We start from the raw sequence: 22,236 nt of genomic DNA, 5'->3' as shown, positions 1-22,236 counted from the left end.
GATCATGAGTTACAGTTACTAACTTTACATAGTGAGAGGACTGTGCTTTGGAAATCTTCTGTTCAAACACAGACATATGAATAGAAGAAAGCTGTATTTGGTCAAATAATACCAGATTCTTACCTGTTTCTTGAACATATTGATGTAACTGAGAAGCTCGGTTTATTTCCTTGGTGTGCTTTTCAAGATGAGAGGCCTGTGTTTAAAGATAATTTAAAATAAATTATTGTTTCTTAAATTAAAATAAACTATTGTTTCTTAGGAAGTTAATGATTTTAGTATTGCACATGTATTCACTATTTCACAGTGATTTTCATCCAAGACTTGATGCACATTGAGAGATGCTAATTAAACATTTCTATCATGTATTTTAATGCATGGGCTCATGCTATATCAGAACATGCATGGATTGACACTTAAAGTGCACTCATATTTTTGGGTGCTTGTTTTATTTTTTCAAAGAATGTCAACTCCAAAATGGAGAGGGAAACACTGATATGTATTGATATTAAAAACATAGAGGACAATAAGAACAATTGCTTAAAATAAAGTCAAATTTTCCCACACAGTCTGAAAACTGTTTGGAAAGTGATGTCTTTCTAAGTAGTTACCATTTCTGTTCCAAGAACATCCATTTTGTGTGCTTTGGAAGCTTCCTGTTCATTTCTTTCCATTTCCTGTCTCCTTAAAATATCAAGCTGTCCGCTGCGAATTACCTCCTGAAAAGAAATGAATAAATGAGTGAATGAATGGATAGGTGGATGGATGAATAAATAGTATCTTAAGAAAAATCTGAAAATTTTAACTTTTTTCATTCATTGTGACAGAGGCGTATGGAATAAAAAAATAAGTTTCTTGGTGTATTAGTTTGCTTGAATGCTTAACAAACTATTACAAACTTAGTAGCTTAAAATTACACCAACTTAATATATGACAGTTTTGTAATTCCGAAGCCCTGAGTGGGTCTCACTGGGTGTTGGCTGATGTCAGAATGTATGCATTTTTCCCCATAGCTCTAGGGGAGAATCCATTCCCTGGCCTGTTGCAATTCTAGAGGGTACCCATTTTACTTGGTTTACGGCCCCCTTCTCTACCAGGCTGAGAGTTTCTTACACTGACATCTCTCTGATTCTCTTTTCTGACCGCCCCCTCCCTCCATTTTAAGGATCTTGTAACTACATTGGACCAATCTGAATAATCCAGGATTATCTCCATGTCAAAAGGTCAACTGATTAGTAGCCCTACTTTAATCTAAAACTGTAATTCTCCTTTGCCATGTAATTTAACATTTTCACAAATTCTGGGGGTTAGGATATAGATATCTTTGGGAGCCACTATTCTGCTTCCTATCCATAGTAAGCAACAAATGTTAACAAAGCCTCCTATAACTAGTATGGAAAATATGAACCTCAAAATGAAAATGAAAATGAAAATCCTTGGTGAAAATGAAATATATTTAGTTGTTTATAAGCCAAATTTTTATGTTACAGAAAGACACCCAGTCTTCAAGATGGCCATCTAGTTAGATGACACACCCAGAGTTCAACTGAAGAATGTAACCATTAAATTTAAACAATATAAACAGACCATATTGTGCTGATGCGTCTCTCTCTCTTCACACATAGGCATACTTTTGATTTTGGTTAGCACAGGTGACCCTGGCTTAATTGTAAGCTTAAAGCTCCTGTTAATTTTGTCGATCCAGCTCTGCTGTTACTATAGAATGTGGTCTGACACAAGTATATGATTGATTGATTGATATAATGAGGTAGTTGACATACTGCTAAACATCTTGGGACAGATGACTCTCCAAGAACATATGTATTTGAAGGTGTTTGAAGTTGAGAGTTCACTTTTGTCTTTATATATACATGACTAATACATACTGATCTTAAAATCTGGTATTTAAAAATTTGACTTAATAGAGAATAGTCAAGTGAGCAAAGGTGCATTATTACTATTACTCAAGTAGGAACACTAAAGTTTTGCTTTGTTCACGTTTTACATGGAGTTAAATAGTTTTAATCTATCAAATTCTAATCTTTTAAACCACGAATAAGTTTAAAATCAGTTCATGAGAACTTGAATTGTGGGGGTTTTTTGCTAGTGGCCTTCCATGTGGCTTCCCCCGCCCCACCCCCGAGTATTCGGTATAAGGTTTAAAGTTATGATTAACCAAGCAGCAGTCAGACATCTACAGAAAGTGAAAGAGCAAAGGTAAATGGGAATCTGACCAGCACCAAGATTTTGAAGGGCATCATGATCCTTGCTATAGAATCACATCTATACCTAGAGGCCCATGGGCATGCTTCTTTGGTCCACTCAATGTTTTCAAAGTTTGTTAACAGAGAGAGAGAGAGAGAGAGAGAGAGAGAAAGAGAGAGAGAGAGGTTGGAGAGACACATAGATTGTCTCCGCCTGCAGCTACCCTGGCTGGGGTGTGGATCAAAGCTGCAATCCATGTACATAAGACCCTTCAGTCTGCTGGCCAACACTAACCACTGAGCTAAACTGGCCAGGGTGAAATTTCAAAGTTTTGAATTAGTTAACATTCACACAAATGAATATTTCTGTATGTTTATGAAAACTTTGAAGATCTGGCACACTGTGTTCACTTTCCGAAATGGCTGCTGACTTTTTTGGTTGGGGTATGTACTTCTCAGTTAATCACTGTTCCCCTCACTCACTCTCATTTAGCACCAAGTTGACATTTCAAAAAAAAAACCAGACCTGCCTGGAACTCACATAAATTTTAGACTCTGATACTTGTAGCTAATCATCAGGCTGAAAGAATAAAGTCAGCATTGTGAATCTGTGTGTTGAGAAAGACAAATGCAAAATATTGGGAGTAAGTAAATGTATCTTTGACACCTCTTACAAGTTATCATTTTCCATGGCACAAATTTTACACTCAATATGTATCTACTTGAGTAAAATCACTTCATACTTATATCATCTTCAAATATATTTTCTTGTAAGAGATACCGCAACACAAACAGTACAAGTCTAGAGTTACTCATTTCTACATCAGCACTTAGGTGCTATTGCTAAATAGAACTACAATTGTTATATTAGTTTGATATAGTCATTTCAATGCATCAATTTTACTGCCCCCTGCTTAATGCAATTTACACAAAGTCTGTCTTAAAATATGGCAAGATTTTATTTCCATCATGTTGCAGGATTTTGTTTGGATTTTAAATCCAACGTTGAGTCTTACTGATTGCTGGTATCTATCGAGTATAGGGTTATATAAAAGGATGAAACATTAGAATGCTCAGGAAGACACAAAATTAATCAAATAAAATATAATAAAGAATTATGGCCAGAACACCATATATAAGTTCACACAAAACAATTCATGAAATTTGTTCCCTAAAATTAATTTCAAATGTAGCTAAAGCTGGAAGAGACAAAATGCAGTTTTTGTCACAGGTGGATTAACCAGGAGGCAGAAATGGGGGATTAGTACTAACACTCTCCTCCACTAGATATGTCCTAATCTTCAGTAAGCTACTTAATCAACAGTTTGACTTGGTTTATGTATCCCATTCATCCATTAAAAGAAGGAAAAACAGATAATATATGTACTCTAATTTTGGAATATAAAGGAGAAAGCGTACCTGACTGCATAACAATATCATGATGTTTGCATAGCTTTTACCAATCTGATATCAGCTCATGTATTAGCCAAGTTCATTACAAAAATCTATCATTGATATACACTTCTTCTAAGGAGGAAGAAAGAGTTCACATTCTGCCCACCCAACTTGTCACTGTTATTATCATTATAGAAAAAAGACGTTGCATATTTCTACAAAAAAAAATGCAAACTCATTTTAGTATAATGAGCAAGATAAGAAAAGGACAGATTTTTTTTTTTTTTTTATGGTGACTCACTATTATTTTTACTTCTAGAAGTATAACCAATGGAAAAAAAATGGTTGAAAGCCTGGCAGAATAGTTAATGGTAACTGCCTCAGTAGAATGGGAAAAATATTTCATGCTCAATGCCAGTAATTAAGCAATTTTACCCATCACTAATCTCATTTACAATAAAACTAGACTTATGATATATTAATGTTATTCTCATCTTTGTCAAACAGACACAAACAATACCAAAAACATGTTATTTATGTTAGCAAAAATGTTAATGGATTCAAGATTTAAAAGCATAATCTGTTCTTTTAAAGTGATGAGCATAAAAATTTATGACTGATATATTGTGTTTGTCTATATTTAAATATATTAAAATTAAAACATTTTATTTTTTTGCCTTGAGTTTTTTCGCTTTATTTTTTAAAATTTTACTTAAAAAAATTTACAGCATAAAAGTTGACATCCCTAGGGTTTGAGCTTCAGGTTAAGGCTTTTCCACAGTCATGTACACACTTTTAAAGTCTTAGCTCAGATATTTTTTTCTCCTTGAAATCTTTCCTGATTTTTCTAGAAAGAGTTACCACTTTCAGATTCTTCTTCTTTTTTTTGTATTTTTGTAATGTCACTACACATCTTTATTATCTATCACTTTTCACAGTCATTATTTGATAATATGAAACTTTCCTTTGACTGATGACTAAACTCATAAATCCTCAAATCCAATTATAGCTTCTAGGTACACAGTAGACTCCCCCAACCCACAAATATTAAGGAGTAAATACATGGGTGAATAGTCCCCCTTTTCCCCCTTAGGAGTATGAAAATTTTATAATTTTATAAAAATCTAGTTTAAAAATTGATATTCTAAAATGTTTTCACATAATCCTAGATTTTATTTTTTTGGTATTTCAACTGACAATCTTTGATCCTGAACATTTCAAAATTGGTAGGTGGAGTTTCTGAAACTAAACTATATAACAATAACATGCCAATCACTTTACAAAGTTTAGTTAGAAAAAGGCCTCTTGATAAAATTGCAAGTAAACAGAACATTTATGAAAAAATATGGGGGGTGCTGTGATGCTGTCTTAAAGAGTAGTTGTCATCACCAGAGAGAGGAGAAGCCTGTACCAAGAAACCAAAGTATACATGAGTCAACAATCACATACACAAAGGTAAAGACCTTTCAAAATAGAAAAATATATTTTCAAATAACCTTTTAGTTAAAAGATCAATGAACCAGTAGGTATGATATTTTTTGTTTTTATTTTTTTAGTGAATTGTTCATTGAGCAGATAAATCAGACGTGCTGCCAGCCATCATGTAGAAACAACAAATTAATTGGGCAGAATTACTATAACATCAAAAAATTAATTGAGATATTTAAAATAACAATGAAAAACAATGCTTTATCCTTATTTTCAATGTACATAAATAGGTAAAGATATCAAGGGAAAGAAGAGTAATGGCAATTGTGAGTCTTTTTAAAAAAAATAGTTTCAATAATTTTTTATTTTTCAAGTACAGTTGATATATTAGTTTTAGGTGTATGGCCCAGTGACTAGACATTCTATAGCTTATGATCACCCCAATAAATCTAGTACCCACCTGACACCACACACAGTTATTACATTATTATTGGCTATGTTTCCTATGCTGTATTTTATATCCCCATGACTATTTTGTAACTACCAATTTGTAGTTCTTAATCCCTTCACTTTTTTCATCCACTCCCCCAAATCCTCTCCCATTTGGCAACCATTAAAATATTCTCAGTATCTATGAGTCTGTTTCTTTTCTGCTTGTTCATTTATTTTATCTTTTTTTTAAAATTCCACATTTGAGTGAAATCATAGGACTTTTGTCTTTCTTTGTCTGACTTATTTCACTCAGCACAATACCCTGTAAATCTATTCATGTTCTTGCAAATGGCAAGATTTCGTTCTTTATGGCTGAGAAATATTCCATTGTATATATGTACCACCTGTTTATCTATTCATCTATTGATGAGCACTTAAATTATTTCCATATATTGACTATTGTAAATAATGCTGCAGTGAACATATGGATGATAGATATGTATTTATTGCCATTGTATTATTCATATATTTTTTTATCTCTTCTTCTTCTTGAAGAAAACCGTTAAACATTTCTTGAAATAGTGGTTAGGTGGTAATGAACTCCTGTAGCTTCTTTTTGTCTAGGAAGCTCTTAATTCAATTATCGATGATAGCTTTGCTGGGTAGAGTAATCTTGGTTGTAGGTCCTTGTTTTCATTACTCTGAATATTTTGTGCCAATCCTTTCTGGCCTGCAAAATTTATCTTGAGAAATCAGCTGACAGTCTTATGGGAGCTCCCTTGTAGGTAACTAACTGCTTTTCTCTTGCTGCTTTTTTTTTTTATCCTCACCCGAGGACATCTTCCCATTTTTTTGTTCAGGTAGAATGGGAGGGAGAGAGAGGAACAGAGAGAGAGAGAGAGAGAGAGAGAGAGAAACATCGATGTGAAAGGAACACATTGAGTGGCCGCCAGCCGAACGACCGACCAGGGCCGGGGACAAACTGCAACCGAGGTACATGCCCTTAGCGGGAACCGAACCCGGGTCTCTCAGGACCGCAGGTCGACGCTCTAACCACTGAGCAAAACCGGCCAGGGCTCTCTTGCTGCTTTTAAGATTCTCTCTTTGTCTTGAACCTTGGACATTTTAATTATGGTGTGTCTTGGTATGGGCCTCTTTGGGCTCATCTTGTTTGGGACTCTCTGTGCTTCCTGGACTTCTATGTCTCTTTCCTTCACCAGGTTAGGGAAGTTTTTAGTCATTATTTTTTCAAATAGGTTTTCAATTCCTTGCTCTGTCTCCCCTCCTCTGGCATCCCCATGATGCTAATGTTGGTAAGCTTGGAGTTGTTTGTAGCAGTTCTCAACCTGTTGGTCGTGACCCCTTTGGGGGTCAAACGACCCTTTCACAAGGGTTGCCTAAGACATAAGTAGCAAAATTACAGTTATGAAGTAGCAACAAAAATAATTTTATGGTTGGGGGTCACCACAACATGAGGAACTGTATTAAAGGGTCCTGGCATTAGAAAGGTTGAGAACCATTGTTTTAGAGGCTCCTTAAACTATCCTTATTTTGAGGGGATTCTTTTTTCTTTTTGCTGTACTGCTTCCTTATCTTCCAAAATGCTGGTTTCATTCTCTTTTCATCTACTCTGTTGTTGCTTCCTTGAAATGTCTTCTTCATTTCAGATAGTGTATTCTTCATTTCCAACTGGTTCTTTATGTTTTCTATCTCCATTTTTGTTTCCTACCTCTTTGTTGAAGTTCTTACTGAGATCACTGAGCATCCTTGTAACCAGTGTTTTGAATGTATCTGGTAGATTGCTTGTCTCCATTTTGTATGGTTCTTTTCCTAGAAATTTGTATTGTTCTTTCATTTGGGACATGTTTCCTTATTTCTTCATTTTGGCTGCTTATCTGTGTTTGTTTCTACGTATTAGGTAGAGCTGCTACATTTCCTGGGATTGGTAGAGTGCCCTTATGTAACAGGTGTACTGTAGGGCCCAGTGGCACAGCCTTCTCTGTCATCCAAACTGGGAACACCATGTGCACCTCTATGTGGGCTGTGTGCACTCTCCTGTTGTAGTTGAGCCTTGGTTGCTGTCAATGGAAGGGGTTTACCCCCAGGGTGATCAGCTGAAACGATTATCAGTGACCACAGCAGAGGATATGCTGTACAGGGGCCAATCCCACAGAGGAGAACCCTCGTCAGTGGTGCTCTGGTGCCCACTGTATCCAACCCTCGAATGTGTCGATGGTGGAGGTGGTTGATTGGTGCTTTGGCAAAGTCTGAAGCTGTCCACTGGGTGCACTGGCTCTGAGGCTTTCCCAAGAGGTGCAGGCCAAGGCCAACTGCTTCCTGTGTCATGCCTGAGGCCATCCAGCATGAGCTACAAAGTGATTTTCAGGTGGTTGCTACTTTTACTGGGTTTGGAGGTACCTGGGAGGGGCCAGGCTTTGAACTAAGGCCAGGTGCAGCTAGTGCCAGGCCTGAGGCCACTTAGCAAGAGGTATGGGGCATGCTGAAGCTAGATGCTTCTTATTTGCAGTTTGTGAACCTTTGAGAGATTTTAGGAAAGTCTGAAGCATGAGCCAAGACCGGCAGTGTGGATGGAAAAGCACTGGAAACAGCATGGGTGGTCGTGCAAGTTGGGTGTGGTAGGGTCTCAGGGAATCATGAGGGTGGGGTAAACAGTGATAGCCAGGTTGATGGAGACTAAGATATAGCACTTGCCTGCTGGCTCTCTGCTTGGAGGGTCAAGCAAAGGAACCACGGCCTCTGCCAGCACTTCTGCCTGGGAGAAAGCTGCCCCTCCAGCCCTTGTCTTGAAGTCTGACAATTTAGTTCCTCCCCATATGTCTCTGGAGGAATACCGGGATCCAGGAGCCCTTCATCTCACTCAGCCAGAATCCCCACTGCTTTTCACAGCCAGAAGTTATAGGGCCCTCTCTTCCTGGCTCTGGAACCCTGGACCGGGGTGTGTGTGTGTGTGTGTGTGCATGGCTAGTGTGGGGCTGGGACCCTTCACTCCTCAGGAGAGACCTCTGTAGCCCAGATATCCCTCCTGATATTTAACTGCACAGTGGGTATTGGACCAGCCCAATCTGCATCCCGCCCATTTACCAATCTCCATGTGGCTTCTTTATATCTTCGATATAGGGCTCTGTTCAGCTAGATTTCATGCAGTTTTGAATGATGGTTGTTTTGTAGCTCAGTTGTAATTTTTATGTGGTGTAGGAGGTTCTGAGTGCTGCATTTACCTATGCTGCCATCTTGATTAGAAGCCCCACCAATCTTGACTCTTTGTATGACTCAGGACACTCAGAAGTGAAGCCTCCAGTTTTACATGGTTTAATTGTAGTCCTTACTAAAACTATGGGTATGCACTAGTTGGATTGTTGGATTCTAAGAGACTGGTGAGGGAAAACATTTAATAAAAATTAAGGTAGTGAATTTTGCCTAAACATAAGTTTCTTATACAGTTTCACTTATGCATTTATTTATTCAACCAACAGCTACTGACCACCAATCATGTCCACAACATGGTGTTAGGCATTGTCAGTATTGTTTTAATAAACGTTTCTGTGGTTATATTTCTATCTATCTGTTCTCAATCTATCTACCTACCTATCAGTCATTTATCTATCCATCTATTTCTATATCTGCACAAAATATAAAAATACACACATAAATATTTAGTACAATAAAATGGCTCAGATATCTTGAAATTCTCTTGAGACAATATTTATTATACCGACAGATACATGACTTACATAGCTTTATTGTATAAATCTATGAGAGAATTGTCATCATTCAATTAATTTAAACTTTTTCTCTACTCAAAACAATTATGCTTTGGTAGTAATTAGCCATAAAAGCATAACCTATAATTAAAAAAAAAAACTGAATTAGAAGTAGAAATATTTGACTAAAAAAGAGTTTTCTGAACAAGCAATGCCAGCTTTATCTCCTAGAATTCTGAATGTCCTCTTCTTTCAGAAAAGTGTTATTTATAGAGTCATAGTCTACTGTCCAAAAGTGCTGAAGATGCATAGAAGAATATATGGAAGATGCACTCTCAACAGGACCATCAAACATATTATTTACATGAATCATATTTATTTTACAAACTAAAAAAGAGAATATATAAAAACATTCAATTTGCAGTAAAGGATGCCTTCCAGAAGGGTTATGTAGATGTATGTTAAAGATGTTTCAATGCAACATAGACATAAAGCATATTAAAACCAAAGAGGCACTAAGATATAAATAAACATAAAGTACAATAAAAGAAGCTGAAACTTGGAATTTCAAGGAGCAGTGAAATTGCAGTGGAAAGCTTGCAAAAAAGACTGAGCATACTCAAAGAAAAAGAGAACAGAGGCACCATGTATCTTATGTTCATTAATGCAAACTCAAAAAGAGAAACAGATTATTATACTCTTCATTACTACCCCTCCTTCATCAATATTCAATTGATTTATCAGCCCTGCCAATTCTATCTTTAATTATCTCTGAGTCTATGCTCTCTTTACTCTAGAACTTCTGACCCATTTAAGTCCTCGTGAATTTAATCTGCTATTTCAGTAATCTCCTAACACATATTCTTCTATCTAACCTTGACCTCTTTTATATCAATTCTATATAGCCATAAAAGTCTTTCTTAAATGCCTACTTATTCATATTGTTCCCTTGTATAAGTTTCTTCAATGGTCCGTGATTGTCATAGAATAAGTAACAATTCTTTAACATAGCATCTATTGTTTTCTATTATCTGGCCTTTGCCTACATCTCATGCTTCGTGCCTCCATTATGCCTCACCATATTCACAAATATATCATGCTAGTTTACCTTTGCATATGCTGTTCCTTTAGCCTATAATGCAATTCTATATTCATGAAGAATTATTTTAAGTCTCAACTGAAGCAGTCTCTGCCCTCGGATGTCCTTCTTGATAATCTTTTATTCAGAGTAAAGTTTATCACAACCTTTCGTGTCTCAACAAACTTCATTTATATTGTTCTCATATTGCATTTGTAGTTATTTACTATATAGCTGTCTCTCTGATAGAGTGAGCTCCTTGAGGGCAAATTAATATGATACTCATCATTGCATCTTTTGTACTTGACATATGGCAGATGCTTAATGACTATCCGCTGAATAAAAAAAACGAAGGCACAGACTCTGGAGTCAGCCTTCTTGGTTAGAATCACATTTGCTCATTATCTTTGGATGTTACTTAAACCTTCCATGTGTCCATTTCTTGTACCAAAATAAAAAAGTTATAATAATAGTACCTAGTTCAGAAGATTATTGTGAGGAAGAAATTAATATATATAAAAACTTGGTTCATAAATGCTGTATTAGTGTTTGCTGTCTCTACTTAACAAATATTCATTGCACACTTACTTTGTGTGAGCTGTTCACACAGTAACTCAGCATACATAGTAAACAAGACCAAAAAGAAAAAAAAAGACTGAATGGAAGTAGATCGTATGAGGCTATGTTAATGAATTTTACCATGAATTTTTCATTATAGAATTAAACCCAGAAACTAAAAAAGAAACAGGTTCCAACGCATGCACTTTCCCCCACCAGAGAAGTAGTAGATTTGGGGTATGTGTTTGTGTGTGTGTGTGTGTGGGGGGGGGGTATTCAGAGAGAGATAAGGAAAAAGATGCCTGTTCATATCCAAACCATTCTGGTTCCTAGGGCGTGGACATATTTTATAGAAACCTGCTGTGATCACCTAACCCAGTTTTTCTAAGGTTCATCTTTCATGAACTGATAGCACACTTCACAGGGATTTAATCTGTTATTAGCTTCCAATTTCAAGTGTGAGTCTGACTGATTTAAACAGGAAAGGTAATCTGGTAAAGAAATATTAGTTTGCTAAGGTGGGGTGTATCACTCATGGACACGGACAACAGTGTAGTGGTTACTAGAGGGGAAGACAGTTGGGGGAAGATGAAGACGGTAATAGGGGTCAAACATAGGCTGATGAAAAGAGACTAAACTTTGTGTGGTGAGCACATGATGAAATACACAGATGATGTATTATAAAATTGTATACCTGAAATTTATATACGCAATGTTTCCCAATAAATTTAATTAAAAAGTAAAGTAGGGACAAGAAAGAAGGAGAGCAATTATCCTTAAGTAACTAAATATGCAAAAGACCTGCATGGTTACAAAATGCCTTTAAAGACTCTGAAAATTAATAATCACGTGCAGTGATTTTATTGTATATTAATTCTTAAAATACCACTGGATTTTTCATCATAATATCCTTTACATTTCTATATCAGGTAACTACATATTTAGCTTTCTTTCTTTTAGGGTTGGCGATTCAGTGAAACATCATTTCTAGCAATATAATACTGGTCATCAAGTGCAAAGATTCAACAAATAGAAAAATCAATATCAGAAGTTAAAGTGCTCTAAAAATTGAAAAGACGTTCTTATGAAAAAGGACAAAGAAGTATTTTCTTTAAGTAGATGCTTAAATAGTTTCATTTAACATAGAAAATATTATATCACTATGTAATCAAAATGGAGCCATTTAACTCCTATAGATTTATAGAAATAAACCAGATGAAATGAAATTTAAGGACATACTCTTTGACCTGTACTGGATTTTGTTCCAAGTAAGCTTATCGGTATCAGTGCATTGCAAAGGACAGGACACCCCCACACTTGCTGGACATTTATGACTGAATCCCAAGTTTGTTCTATAAGGATGAGTCAGAGCAGATGAGATTCCAAAGGGCTTTAAGAAGAAGAAATGATAGGTCTTTAACACTCATTTCAAATATTGGGATCTATGAAACCCTAAAAGATATAGTTGATCGCATATCTCAAAATTATAAAAATAGATGTTATAATGAACACAGGTGTCAAACACAGAGCCACGACCATTTTATGTAAGTAAAATCCACTTTGTGCAATATGATATTGTCTGTCTCACCACTGTTTTTACAGGAGGAAATCAACATATTTCCACTTGATTCCAATATAGAAAAAGTAGTTTTATATGTAAGTGTCTATAATTCTCTCACCCATACATTTTCACACTCCCTACTTCTCACAAATAAAGACACTAAGGACAGGAGTTGAGGCAAAAACGAAAGCTGTTTTGATCCTCCAAAAGAAAACAACACCAACAAAGAAATTATGATTTCGGGAGACTTTGCTGATATTTTTGGAATAGTGGTACAAATGTTTATATTACGCTCACAAACTGAACCCTAGCATAACGTAGACTTCATCGAAGTCTCCAAAATCTCACCCAAATGTTTCTGAACACTGTGCAATATGATGACTAATAGCATTTGATTATTATAATATGTCCGCTGTAGAAAAGAAATTAATTTTTAATGTCACAGTAGGATGATGTCTCTAGAAGGATCTGGGATTTACCCAAGGATAAGGAAGGTTGACCAGTGCTTGGCTCTCCCCATTGGTAGCCGTCTAGTGGCTGGCACATAACGTGCCCTGTCCTGCCGAAGGGTTGGGAATGAAGCAGCCTCCACTGATTCCTAAAGAGATGGACAAGGACTTGCTCCTTACCATACCCACTATACCCACATGGGTCACTCAGGACAGAGAGGGATGAAGGACAAGCACAAGAAAAGCCTTTTAGAACATGTACTCTTACTCCATCTTCTGTGATGCTAACATGTGCACAGAAGCTAGAAAAAGTGAAGAGTTTCCTGAACAATATCTCTGCAATAGCACAACACAAATGACAGGATCTCCAATGTCTCTTCCTTTTGTCGGGCCCTGTGTTTTTCCTGCTTTTAAATTTTTTTTAGCATGATAATGCATTTGTAATTATGCAGACTAGTAAATAAGTGATCATCTCAAAGAATAGATAAGATTGACTCAATCTAATCATTTTCAAAGATCAATTAGGATAAGTTTATTTTGAGAAATACCAGACCTAAAAGAAGCAGAAAGAGCCAATAATATCTTCTTATGTTAAGTGCTCACAGAAAACACCTATTTTCATAGAAGTAACTATGTAGAAGAACATTTTGCAGATTTTACTAAGTTCTACAAACATAATGATTCTGTAATTTAATAATTTTTTCACCATTATTGTCCTTGCTCTTCAAAAACTAGCAAAATCTAAGAGCTTAAAATTTTGTAGTTTGCTATTCTATTTAACAATTTAAAAAATAAATTTAGTTATTGTAGTGTCACATGTTGTCTATATGCTTGAGAATTCTTGTAAGTGTAATTATACAAAGAGCACATTTATACTTTTAAACTAAAATGAGACTTCTTATTGAGGAAGGGGCTATACAAGTATTTCTTGTGTTTTGAATTTCCCTCCCATAAAAGAAAACACAAAATTCCATTATGACAAGATACCTGTTTTGCATCTTTATCAACATCAAATACTTTTTGAAATCATCTGTTCCAACACTGAGAACATGAAATTCGGTGCTGTGATGGTGTATGGTTGGGGAAAAGGGCCCAGGTGATATGCCCTCAACAATCCTGGGCTTTGAGGACACTACTTCATTTTCCCCAAAGAAATCCCAAGTCATTTTACTTTAGAGGCATAACAGGTGTATCTGCAGGGGCACTTGTCTTCCACAGTGACATTGAGAACACAAGGGTGTACAGACACAGAACCCCGCAATGCCATCGAACAGAAGAGACGCTGTGCCTGTGGTACTCCAATGATAGGGGCAAACATTGCTCCTCCAAATCCTGTTTCTGAGAGTGAGCAAGAGGAATCATAGAAAGAAAAGCAACCAGCTCAGGACTTTTTGAAAGCACTCGACGCTGCACTGGCATCTCAGTCTTATGCGTGGGTGTTTGTACTGTCCGAGGGAGGCCCTGCCCGCCTGAGAGACAGTGCCCAGACACCTTCCATACGCTAATGTTTCTACACCACTCCCAGTCACCAGGAAGATTTGTTTGCAGTTATTAATGGCACAGAAAAGGAACTCTGGTTGAACGCACGCACTAGACAGACGGCACTATTTCATCAAGAACAGAGTTTTCATGAAAGACCCAGGCACGCATTTTGCAGACGTCTTCCCGGTGTGGGGTTAGAATGAGATTCCCTCGGGCACCGGGCTGGCCTGCAGGGCTGCCACAGGGGAGGGAGCTGGAATGTCTCTGTGCACTGGCAGGAAACTCAACCACCAACAGGTTCTGCAGAGAGAAGCTGAATTTGGGAGTCGCAAAGGGACCATGACTGAGACTTCGTGGTCACACCTCAGCAGACAGTTAGCAATTACCACCAACTTTGTTTGGGGACAGCAGAGGTTAACAGTGACAGGGTGTGGCTCTAAAGTCATGTGATTGATGTTGGTAGGTCACAGAAAACAGTGTCATTGTACTTTATGGGCACACATTGTAACGCTGGCGCAAGACCACATATTGGTTTAGTTCATTGGTTCTGTTAAGAGCCAAATGACTGTGAGCATGTTTACATTACTTAAGAAGGTTTATTACTTTATAAGTAAGTCCTGTGTCTTTAAGAAATCAATATTATTTGTATAGAAGTATCAAAGGTACAAACTGAAAAGGCATTAGGTGTATAGATAGTATAATCCTACAGAATTAAAGGATTTTTCAAATGAATGATTACAATAACCTACAAGAAGTTAAATCTCAGTTTTAATTGGTTATTGGTGAATCAGTAGGGCCTAAGGTACTAATTTTATTAATTTTTTAGTTTATTTTTATTCTAATTGGTTTACTTTTAATGTTCTTATATTTTTCATTAGTTCATTGATATCATTCTATTATTTAGTTTATTTTTAACATTCAAATATATCTACATATATATGCAAAAACACTCTTTCAATACTTTCTGCCATTAACAAGGAAGTTAACTGGGTTTGTGGTACCAGGAAATTAGTTATTTGGCTGGTCGACCTTGACTCTATCCACCATGATTTGTTTGAGCCCCAGCGTTCTCTCTTCTCTGCAGCCCCTTGACCTATTCTTTGACCTCACAGGCATCTCAAGAGCAATGTCAGTAGAAACAGAAGGGCCCTGCTCTCAGAGTGAAGAGGATGAAGGTGGGCAGACGACAAGCCTCAGATGAGAAACTAAGAGGGGTGTGGTCATCTCTGGGATAGCAAATGCTGGCTCAGGTTTGTACTGTCATGTTCCTTGCTGAACATCAGGATCACCTGGACAGGTATAGAATCCCTCGATCCATCACCACATGCCAAGACAACTGATGCAGAATTACCTGGGCTTCCGGGGAGTTTTGTGTACTGGTGGAGCTGAGAACCACCTCCCCAGGTGCCAGGTGGCTGGAGCTCCTACTAAGATTCCGAGTCCCAGCCTAACAGAGAGAGTGGTTTGGTTCTGATTCCCTATCCATGTGGGGAAGAGGTAGGAGGTGATATATTAGAGACTCTGAAAAGGTGTCCTGGTTCAGGTGCAGACGGATGTACAGACCAGCAGACAGAGACCTCATTGGAACCCACTACCACTATGTTTCTGTACCCCACCCAGGGAAGCCTGGGTAGAGGCACACAGTAGGGGCTTTGCAACGATCGCGGTGCAGGTCTAGACAAAACAGACTCAAGCAAGCCTTGATAGAAACAGGGAAACAATGCGTGGCTTGTTGGGGCTTGTAGAAAAACCTCTCTTCCCTCATCCTGAGAAATAAAAGCTGTCATGGAGTGTAGCTTGTGTTTTGCCTTCGTTTTTCTTATATTGGTACAAGCAGTACTAAATGCGGTTCATTTATTTGACAACTTGAGCAAGGAACTATTCCCAAAATATAATTCTTTACTCTTCGATTTGTGTACAAAAAAAGTACAGACTCCACCACCACCTGCCTACAGAACTACAGGAAGGTAGACATGGGTGGGAGGAGGAGACACGGATGGAGACAGAGCAGCAGGAGGTCACCAGTTGCAAAGTGGCCAGGACTCAGGTGTGAGAATCAGCAGTCATGAGCATAACAGAGATAGGTTCGAATGCAAGAGCAGAAGCAAAAAGGTCATTCATTAAGAATGCATCTAGAAACTCACAACTGGATCAGAGTTAGTAGTTCCACTTCTTGCTGACTTGAAAGAAACACTGAGTGGCTAGTGTCCCGCACGGCTGGTCTGCAGCATGGCACAGTCAGAAACTGGGCTGTTTGGGTCAATAGATATGACTAGTCAACTGGATTCTGCTCACACGGGCTTGTGCAGCTCTGGCCTCAGTGGATGATAGCCCTCAATTGGTCGGGGCCATTGCTTTATTGTTGGATTTATTTAGAAAAGAGTTGGTCCTCTGATTCTGAGCCAGCATTCAAAAGTTAAGTTTATGTTCTTTTCATCACCAAAGCCCACTCAGAAACAGGCACTGAGGAAGAGATGCAGAAGATAAACAGCTTAAACGGTCTGGGTTTGGTAGGGAAAAGAGGTGAAAGATGTGTGGTTAGAGTTTTAATTGTTAACAGAGTAAAACTGCTAAGTCTGATCTACCATTAGCCTTACTTTGAGCCTCCTGAGGACAAGCCGTGTGTCCTTTCCTGTCTGGGTTTCCCTGAGACCAAGCTCCCGCCCAGGAGGCGCTGGGACCTTACTGTGAACCTCAGCCTGCGTGAGGTTCAGGTGCCCATCAGCCTATCTGGACAAAGGTCAGGATGACTCTCTGCCTGTGTCAAAGGAAAATAACAGTTCTCCAGCAAACAGGGATCCTTATTTCTTAGCATTTGTACATATTAGCACCGTATGTTGAAAAATACCTGCTCTATTTTATTAAGACAATTGTAGGAATATATTTATCTTCATCGTTTCAACGTCACCGACCAGAAAATGTCACGAGGTAGTTTTTCTCCCTCACAAACACTTTTCTTCCCCTTTCATTCATCAGCTAAAACATGCTGAGAAACCACAACACTCACAGAGACTGAAAAACAATCAATACTCCCTCAACTCTTCCCTTTTTCCTCATTTATTCAAGCAGCGTAGCAGCCTCTTCTCTCCCGCCTGATTCAATACAGTATCAACTATATTATTTTCCTCTTGGTGCATCTTGTCACAACACTGGGAAGAAAGCAGTCTTCAGAAGCAAATGGCCATGGGAGTCATTTGCTCCCACTTAAAAAACAAACTTGGATCCATAATCGCATCGCCGGGCCGCGGCATGACTGTGCCCCTTTCTGTCCGTTCCTCGCGCCTCCGAGAAGTCCCCTCCTCTGGTCATTTCCTCGAGTCAAGGTGCAGCACTTTTTTCATCCAAAGAAGGCCTGCTGTTACAACCTTAAAAACATGCACTCGAGTTTCTGAGGACTCCCGGGCAACATATGCCCAAAGCATACACAAGCATGTTAATTTTAAGCTAATCTTTAATTACCTGATGAGCTCCGGGGAAATTGTTGTTTCCTAGGGCCAAAGAGCTGAGAAGGAAGCTAAGGTGTGAGGCTCAGAACAGTGTCGTCCTCTCGTGTCCTTTTACTCGCACATACAACGTCGATGAACCCTACTCCACTCTGAGAATGATCATCACTTCCTTGTGCTCTACGGGCCTTCGTGGCACTACTGAGGAGCAGAGCTGGGCTTTCCTGAGCAAGTCATACATGCCAGGTGTTACCGGGAGAGTTCTACAGAGACCATCTCGTTTTATTCCTGAAATACACCTGTGACTTCATCGTCGTTTTACAGAAGAGAGAAGGTAGCCAACTCGGGGGTTATAATGCAAGATGTGTGAGTCTGGGGTCAGCGGGCCTAACCATTACTCTCAACTGCCTCATTTTGAGAACGATTACTTTAAATGGTAACAGTTATTTAAAATGGGTGCACACAATTTAAAGACAACACAAGACATGCTTTCGGTCACCACCTTATGTGTTGATAGAGATCTAGGTTAGGCTGGGGAGGATAAGAGCCATCTATGACCTTGAAAAATTACGCGTTTGGCAGAAAGTTAAAGGCTGGTTTTAAGCACTTTTATGAGAAACGGTTTGCCACGTGGACATGTAGCTGATAAAAATATGTTTAGTTTGCGAGAAAATAATTATGGGTCACCTTTAAAGAGTCTAAAACACAGATGTCACATTATATCTGTCACAAGCTGTCAAGAATGATTTCTATCAACCTAAAATTGTCCAGGGATTGTTCCAAGTCCAAATAAACTCACAGAGTGCTAATGTTGACATTAGGACTTTTGCAACAGCAGATGTATGTGGAGAGGAACATACTGCCTCGCAGCTCCCCCCTGGGCCACATCAGATTTGGCAGCAGGGAGTGAAGGTCAGGAATACTTCAGACTCTTCCCATGGACTCAGGGCGACCATTTCCACATGAAAGCAACCACCTAAGCTCTGTATGCCACTGATTACTTCAAAAAGTTTGGGGGGGCTCCATCTGTTCTTCTCTACTTAAGCCACTTAAAAATAATAAAACAGTAACTACAAAAAAGAAGAGGCTTCCAGGACTTCACAACTGATAGGCAAAGAGCTACTCTGTACTGCATATATGTGGGGGAAAGAAAACAAGAAGAAATTCAAGGGAGAAGAGAAACGCAGACCCTACGTGTGAGACTATGACACAGAGAACGTGCATCTCAGACTGCTCACGGGCCCCTGGTTCATTCTGGGGGAAGGGGAGATGTTCGAAAATTAGGTGGTGGTGACACTGAACAACTTCGTAAATATTCTAGTTATTGAATTGCAGGACACATTTTGTGATATGTAAATCATATCTCAATAAAGCTGTCTAAAAAAAGAAAAAGAGAATGAATGTCTTAAACTAAGAAATCATAGCCATGGCTAGTTTGGCTCGGTGGTTACAGCGTCAGCCCACAGATGAATGTTTGTGGGTTCAATTCCTGTCCAAGGGCATGTACCTGGGTTGCAGGTTTGATCCCCTGCCTGGTCGGGGGCCTGCAGGAGGGAACCAATCAATGTGTCTCACATTGATGTTTTGCTCTCTCTCTTTCCCTCCCTTCCACTCGATCTAAAACAATATCGGTGGAAAAACATCCTCAGGTGAGAATTAACAAAAACCACCACCAACAAAACAAACAAGAAATAGAAACCATAGAATGGGCAAGTGAAAATGAATTCAGAAGAAAGATAATGGCATATCATGCCAATAACACATTTATTTTAATCTTCTCCAGCACATTTCAGACACCCTTTTAAGGATGAGGGGGTAGATTATTCAGAATGCTCTTACCAAATGGAGCCTGTTGGAGTGAGTGGATTAAAAACACCCCTCTTAAGCGATCCTTTCTATCCTAGCATTAAGAACAACAAATATTTTCACTGGCATGGAATGCTAAGAACTCCATCCTAAAGCAAAGTTTCTAACCTAAATAGCAACAGGAGACACACTGAGTGGTTTATAATTCCTTCAAAGGGCTGGGTTTCATTCATCAATGTTAGAATCAGGAATGACGGTTTTGAAAAGTAGAATCTAAATGGGTGATGTTAAAAACGGTTAGTACTAACTACCAGAGCCAACTAACATAGTTTCCCCAACACATTTTTTTCCTTTTTTAAAAAATGTTTTTAATGATTTTCCGGAGAGAGAGAGAGGAAGGGAGAGAGAAACATTGATGTGAGAAACATCAATCGGCTGCCTCCTGCACGCCCCCTACTGGGGATTGAGCCCCTAACCCGGGAATGTGCCCTGACTGGAAATCCATCCGGGACCTCTCAGTCCATGGAACAATGCTCAATCCACTGAGCCACAAACTGTTACCAAATCGCCAGCTAATCATCCAAAAACATTTTACTTCAATACATTCAGAAGAAAAGAAGCAGATTGGACTTAATTATTGCACCTTATGAAATTATTAGTAATGGTGATATTAAATATTGTCAGAAATCCAAAAGGAATGTTTTTGCTTAACTCAAATAAAACTTGATTTCCAAGTCAATATTAATTTTATATTAACAAAATTAGAATATACACATTTTTGGCTAGGGGCAGACTTAGCAGAGAGATAAAGCTCAAGTACTTTTAACAAGCAAAAAGACTGAAAATACTCTTAGAACCTACAAAAGCTTAAATAGTACAGAATTAATTGTCTTGACCGGTCAACATCTGGTTTTCAATCTCTGCTGATAAAGGCAGTGATTTTCAGAAGGCATTTGATAGCTTTAAAACTTTAAGTTAACATCTAAGACACAATTTTTCTACATTTTCCACTCCATTACCAAACTGAACATTTATTTTAAAATTTCCAATAAGCATTATAAATTACAGTTAATAATTTTCTAAGGGCAACTTGTTTATTTCTTTTCCCACATGCTTCAGCATACAGTTCAATAAATGGTCTTTTCTGGTTTGTTCTTTCATATGTTTTCTTTATATTTCATTGCATTGTGAATTAGGTTTAGTCACTCATGAAATTATCGGCTGTTACTGGCACATCTAATTGTAGATAATGAAACAGAGAGGTCACCATAGGCCAGGGTCACACAGATTTGACTTCTAGCGCATGGGTGTTTTTTTGTTTTTGTTTTGTCTCCCACACATTATTATTCCAAATTCATAGAACAAATACTACATCTTATAATAATAATCAGCTACAGCAAGAAGCTTATTGTGAATACATATAGTGTGTTTGGTTGCCTTTGTTTTTACCTAGTATTCATTTATTCTCTGTTGATAACCGTATCTGCTGAACATTCCCACTCAGGGAACGGGCACAGGGCCTGCCTGGCATCCTCCGGCTCCAGGAGTTACTGCTGGAGACGCGTGTGCGTCCCATTCAGAGTCAACCGTACGTGGCCTTTTCCTGGGACTTCTGGAAAAAGCATTCTTACTCCCTCTCTGTAATTTTTTTTTACAACTATCTTGGGACTACCTGGGTGAGAACGGAGGCAGTTCGGAGGAAGTAAGGCTGGGAGGCAAAAAAGAAGCAATGCAATCAAGGGGATGCTTAATTTATTGTAAACAAACACATGCGTAGTGCTTACAAGGGGTCGGGCATAGTGCTAAGCACTTTACCAATATAACAAATCATCTTCTTAACAAGCCTGTTAAAGGGGTACTATTGTAACCTTGACTGTACAATTGAGGAAACTGAGGCACGGGAAAATTAAGAAACTTGCCTAACGTCACACAGCTAATAAGTGATGCAGCAGGAATTGGACCCACGTGATCTGACTTCAGTTTCTGTGCTTAGTCACTATGTCCGACGAATACTTTAAGCTTTATATCAGTGGAGCTAATACATACTTAAAAATGAATTCTAAAAAAAAGAAAGAAAGGAAGGAAGGAAATAAATCCTTGATTTGTTGGCTTTGCTAATTTCCCTGATATAAATATTCTTACTATGGCTAATGTCAAACTATTAACATGACATCATCTGGTTTACAACGTTCCTAAAAGTTTCATCCTTGAAGGGTTGATCTAAGCCAGCGGACCAGCAGACTCCATCCTAACTCCCTTCCAGAAGACTGCCTTGAGGAACCTGTCCTGCTTCCCTTGCTTTCAGCCACTTTGAGTAGAGTTTTCTGTCTTTTGTCCTATTAAAGGGTCCTTGCTGATTCCAAGTTTCACAGAGAATGAAAAACTTTCACAGAAAGATTCCTTCGTTGTTATAGTAGACCTCGATAAAGCTTCAGGAGATAGACAAATTGCTCAACAGGTTTCTCACCATCCTCATCAGAACCTAAGGCTTGAGTGGGTTATGAATTCGGTTTGTATAGTTCCGGCCACATAATTGCCAGGCCCAGTGCAAAATGAAAATGTGGTGTTCCCTTGTTAAGAGATTATTAAGAATTTCAAGATGAAAATAGTGGAGCATTAAACTATGTGCAGGCTCCTTCTAAGAATGGGCCCTGAGGAAATGGCCAGCCACACGCGGG

General features: G+C 38.3%; 1 protein-coding gene across 2 annotated transcripts in view; it reads right to left on the bottom strand.

Moving 5' to 3' along the window:
* Window positions 1-22,236, bottom strand: part of XIRP2 (xin actin binding repeat containing 2) — a 111,765-nt gene that overhangs the window by 24,372 nt on the left and 65,157 nt on the right. For both annotated transcript variants that reach the window (XM_036254111.1, XM_036254112.1), the window contains exons 4-5: window positions 612-719; window positions 124-196 (exon numbers count right to left, since the gene is read on the bottom strand). In XM_036254111.1, coding sequence (XP_036110004.1) covers window positions 124-196; window positions 612-719 — 181 coding nt within the window. The remainder of the gene's footprint in view (window positions 1-123; window positions 197-611; window positions 720-22,236) is intronic.

Source organism: Molossus molossus, unplaced genomic scaffold, assembly GCF_014108415.1.
Source record: "Molossus molossus isolate mMolMol1 unplaced genomic scaffold, mMolMol1.p scaffold_m16_p_11, whole genome shotgun sequence".
NCBI classification, from domain to species: domain Eukaryota; kingdom Metazoa; phylum Chordata; class Mammalia; order Chiroptera; family Molossidae; genus Molossus; species Molossus molossus.
This window is presented reverse-complemented; position numbering and strand designations above follow the sequence as displayed.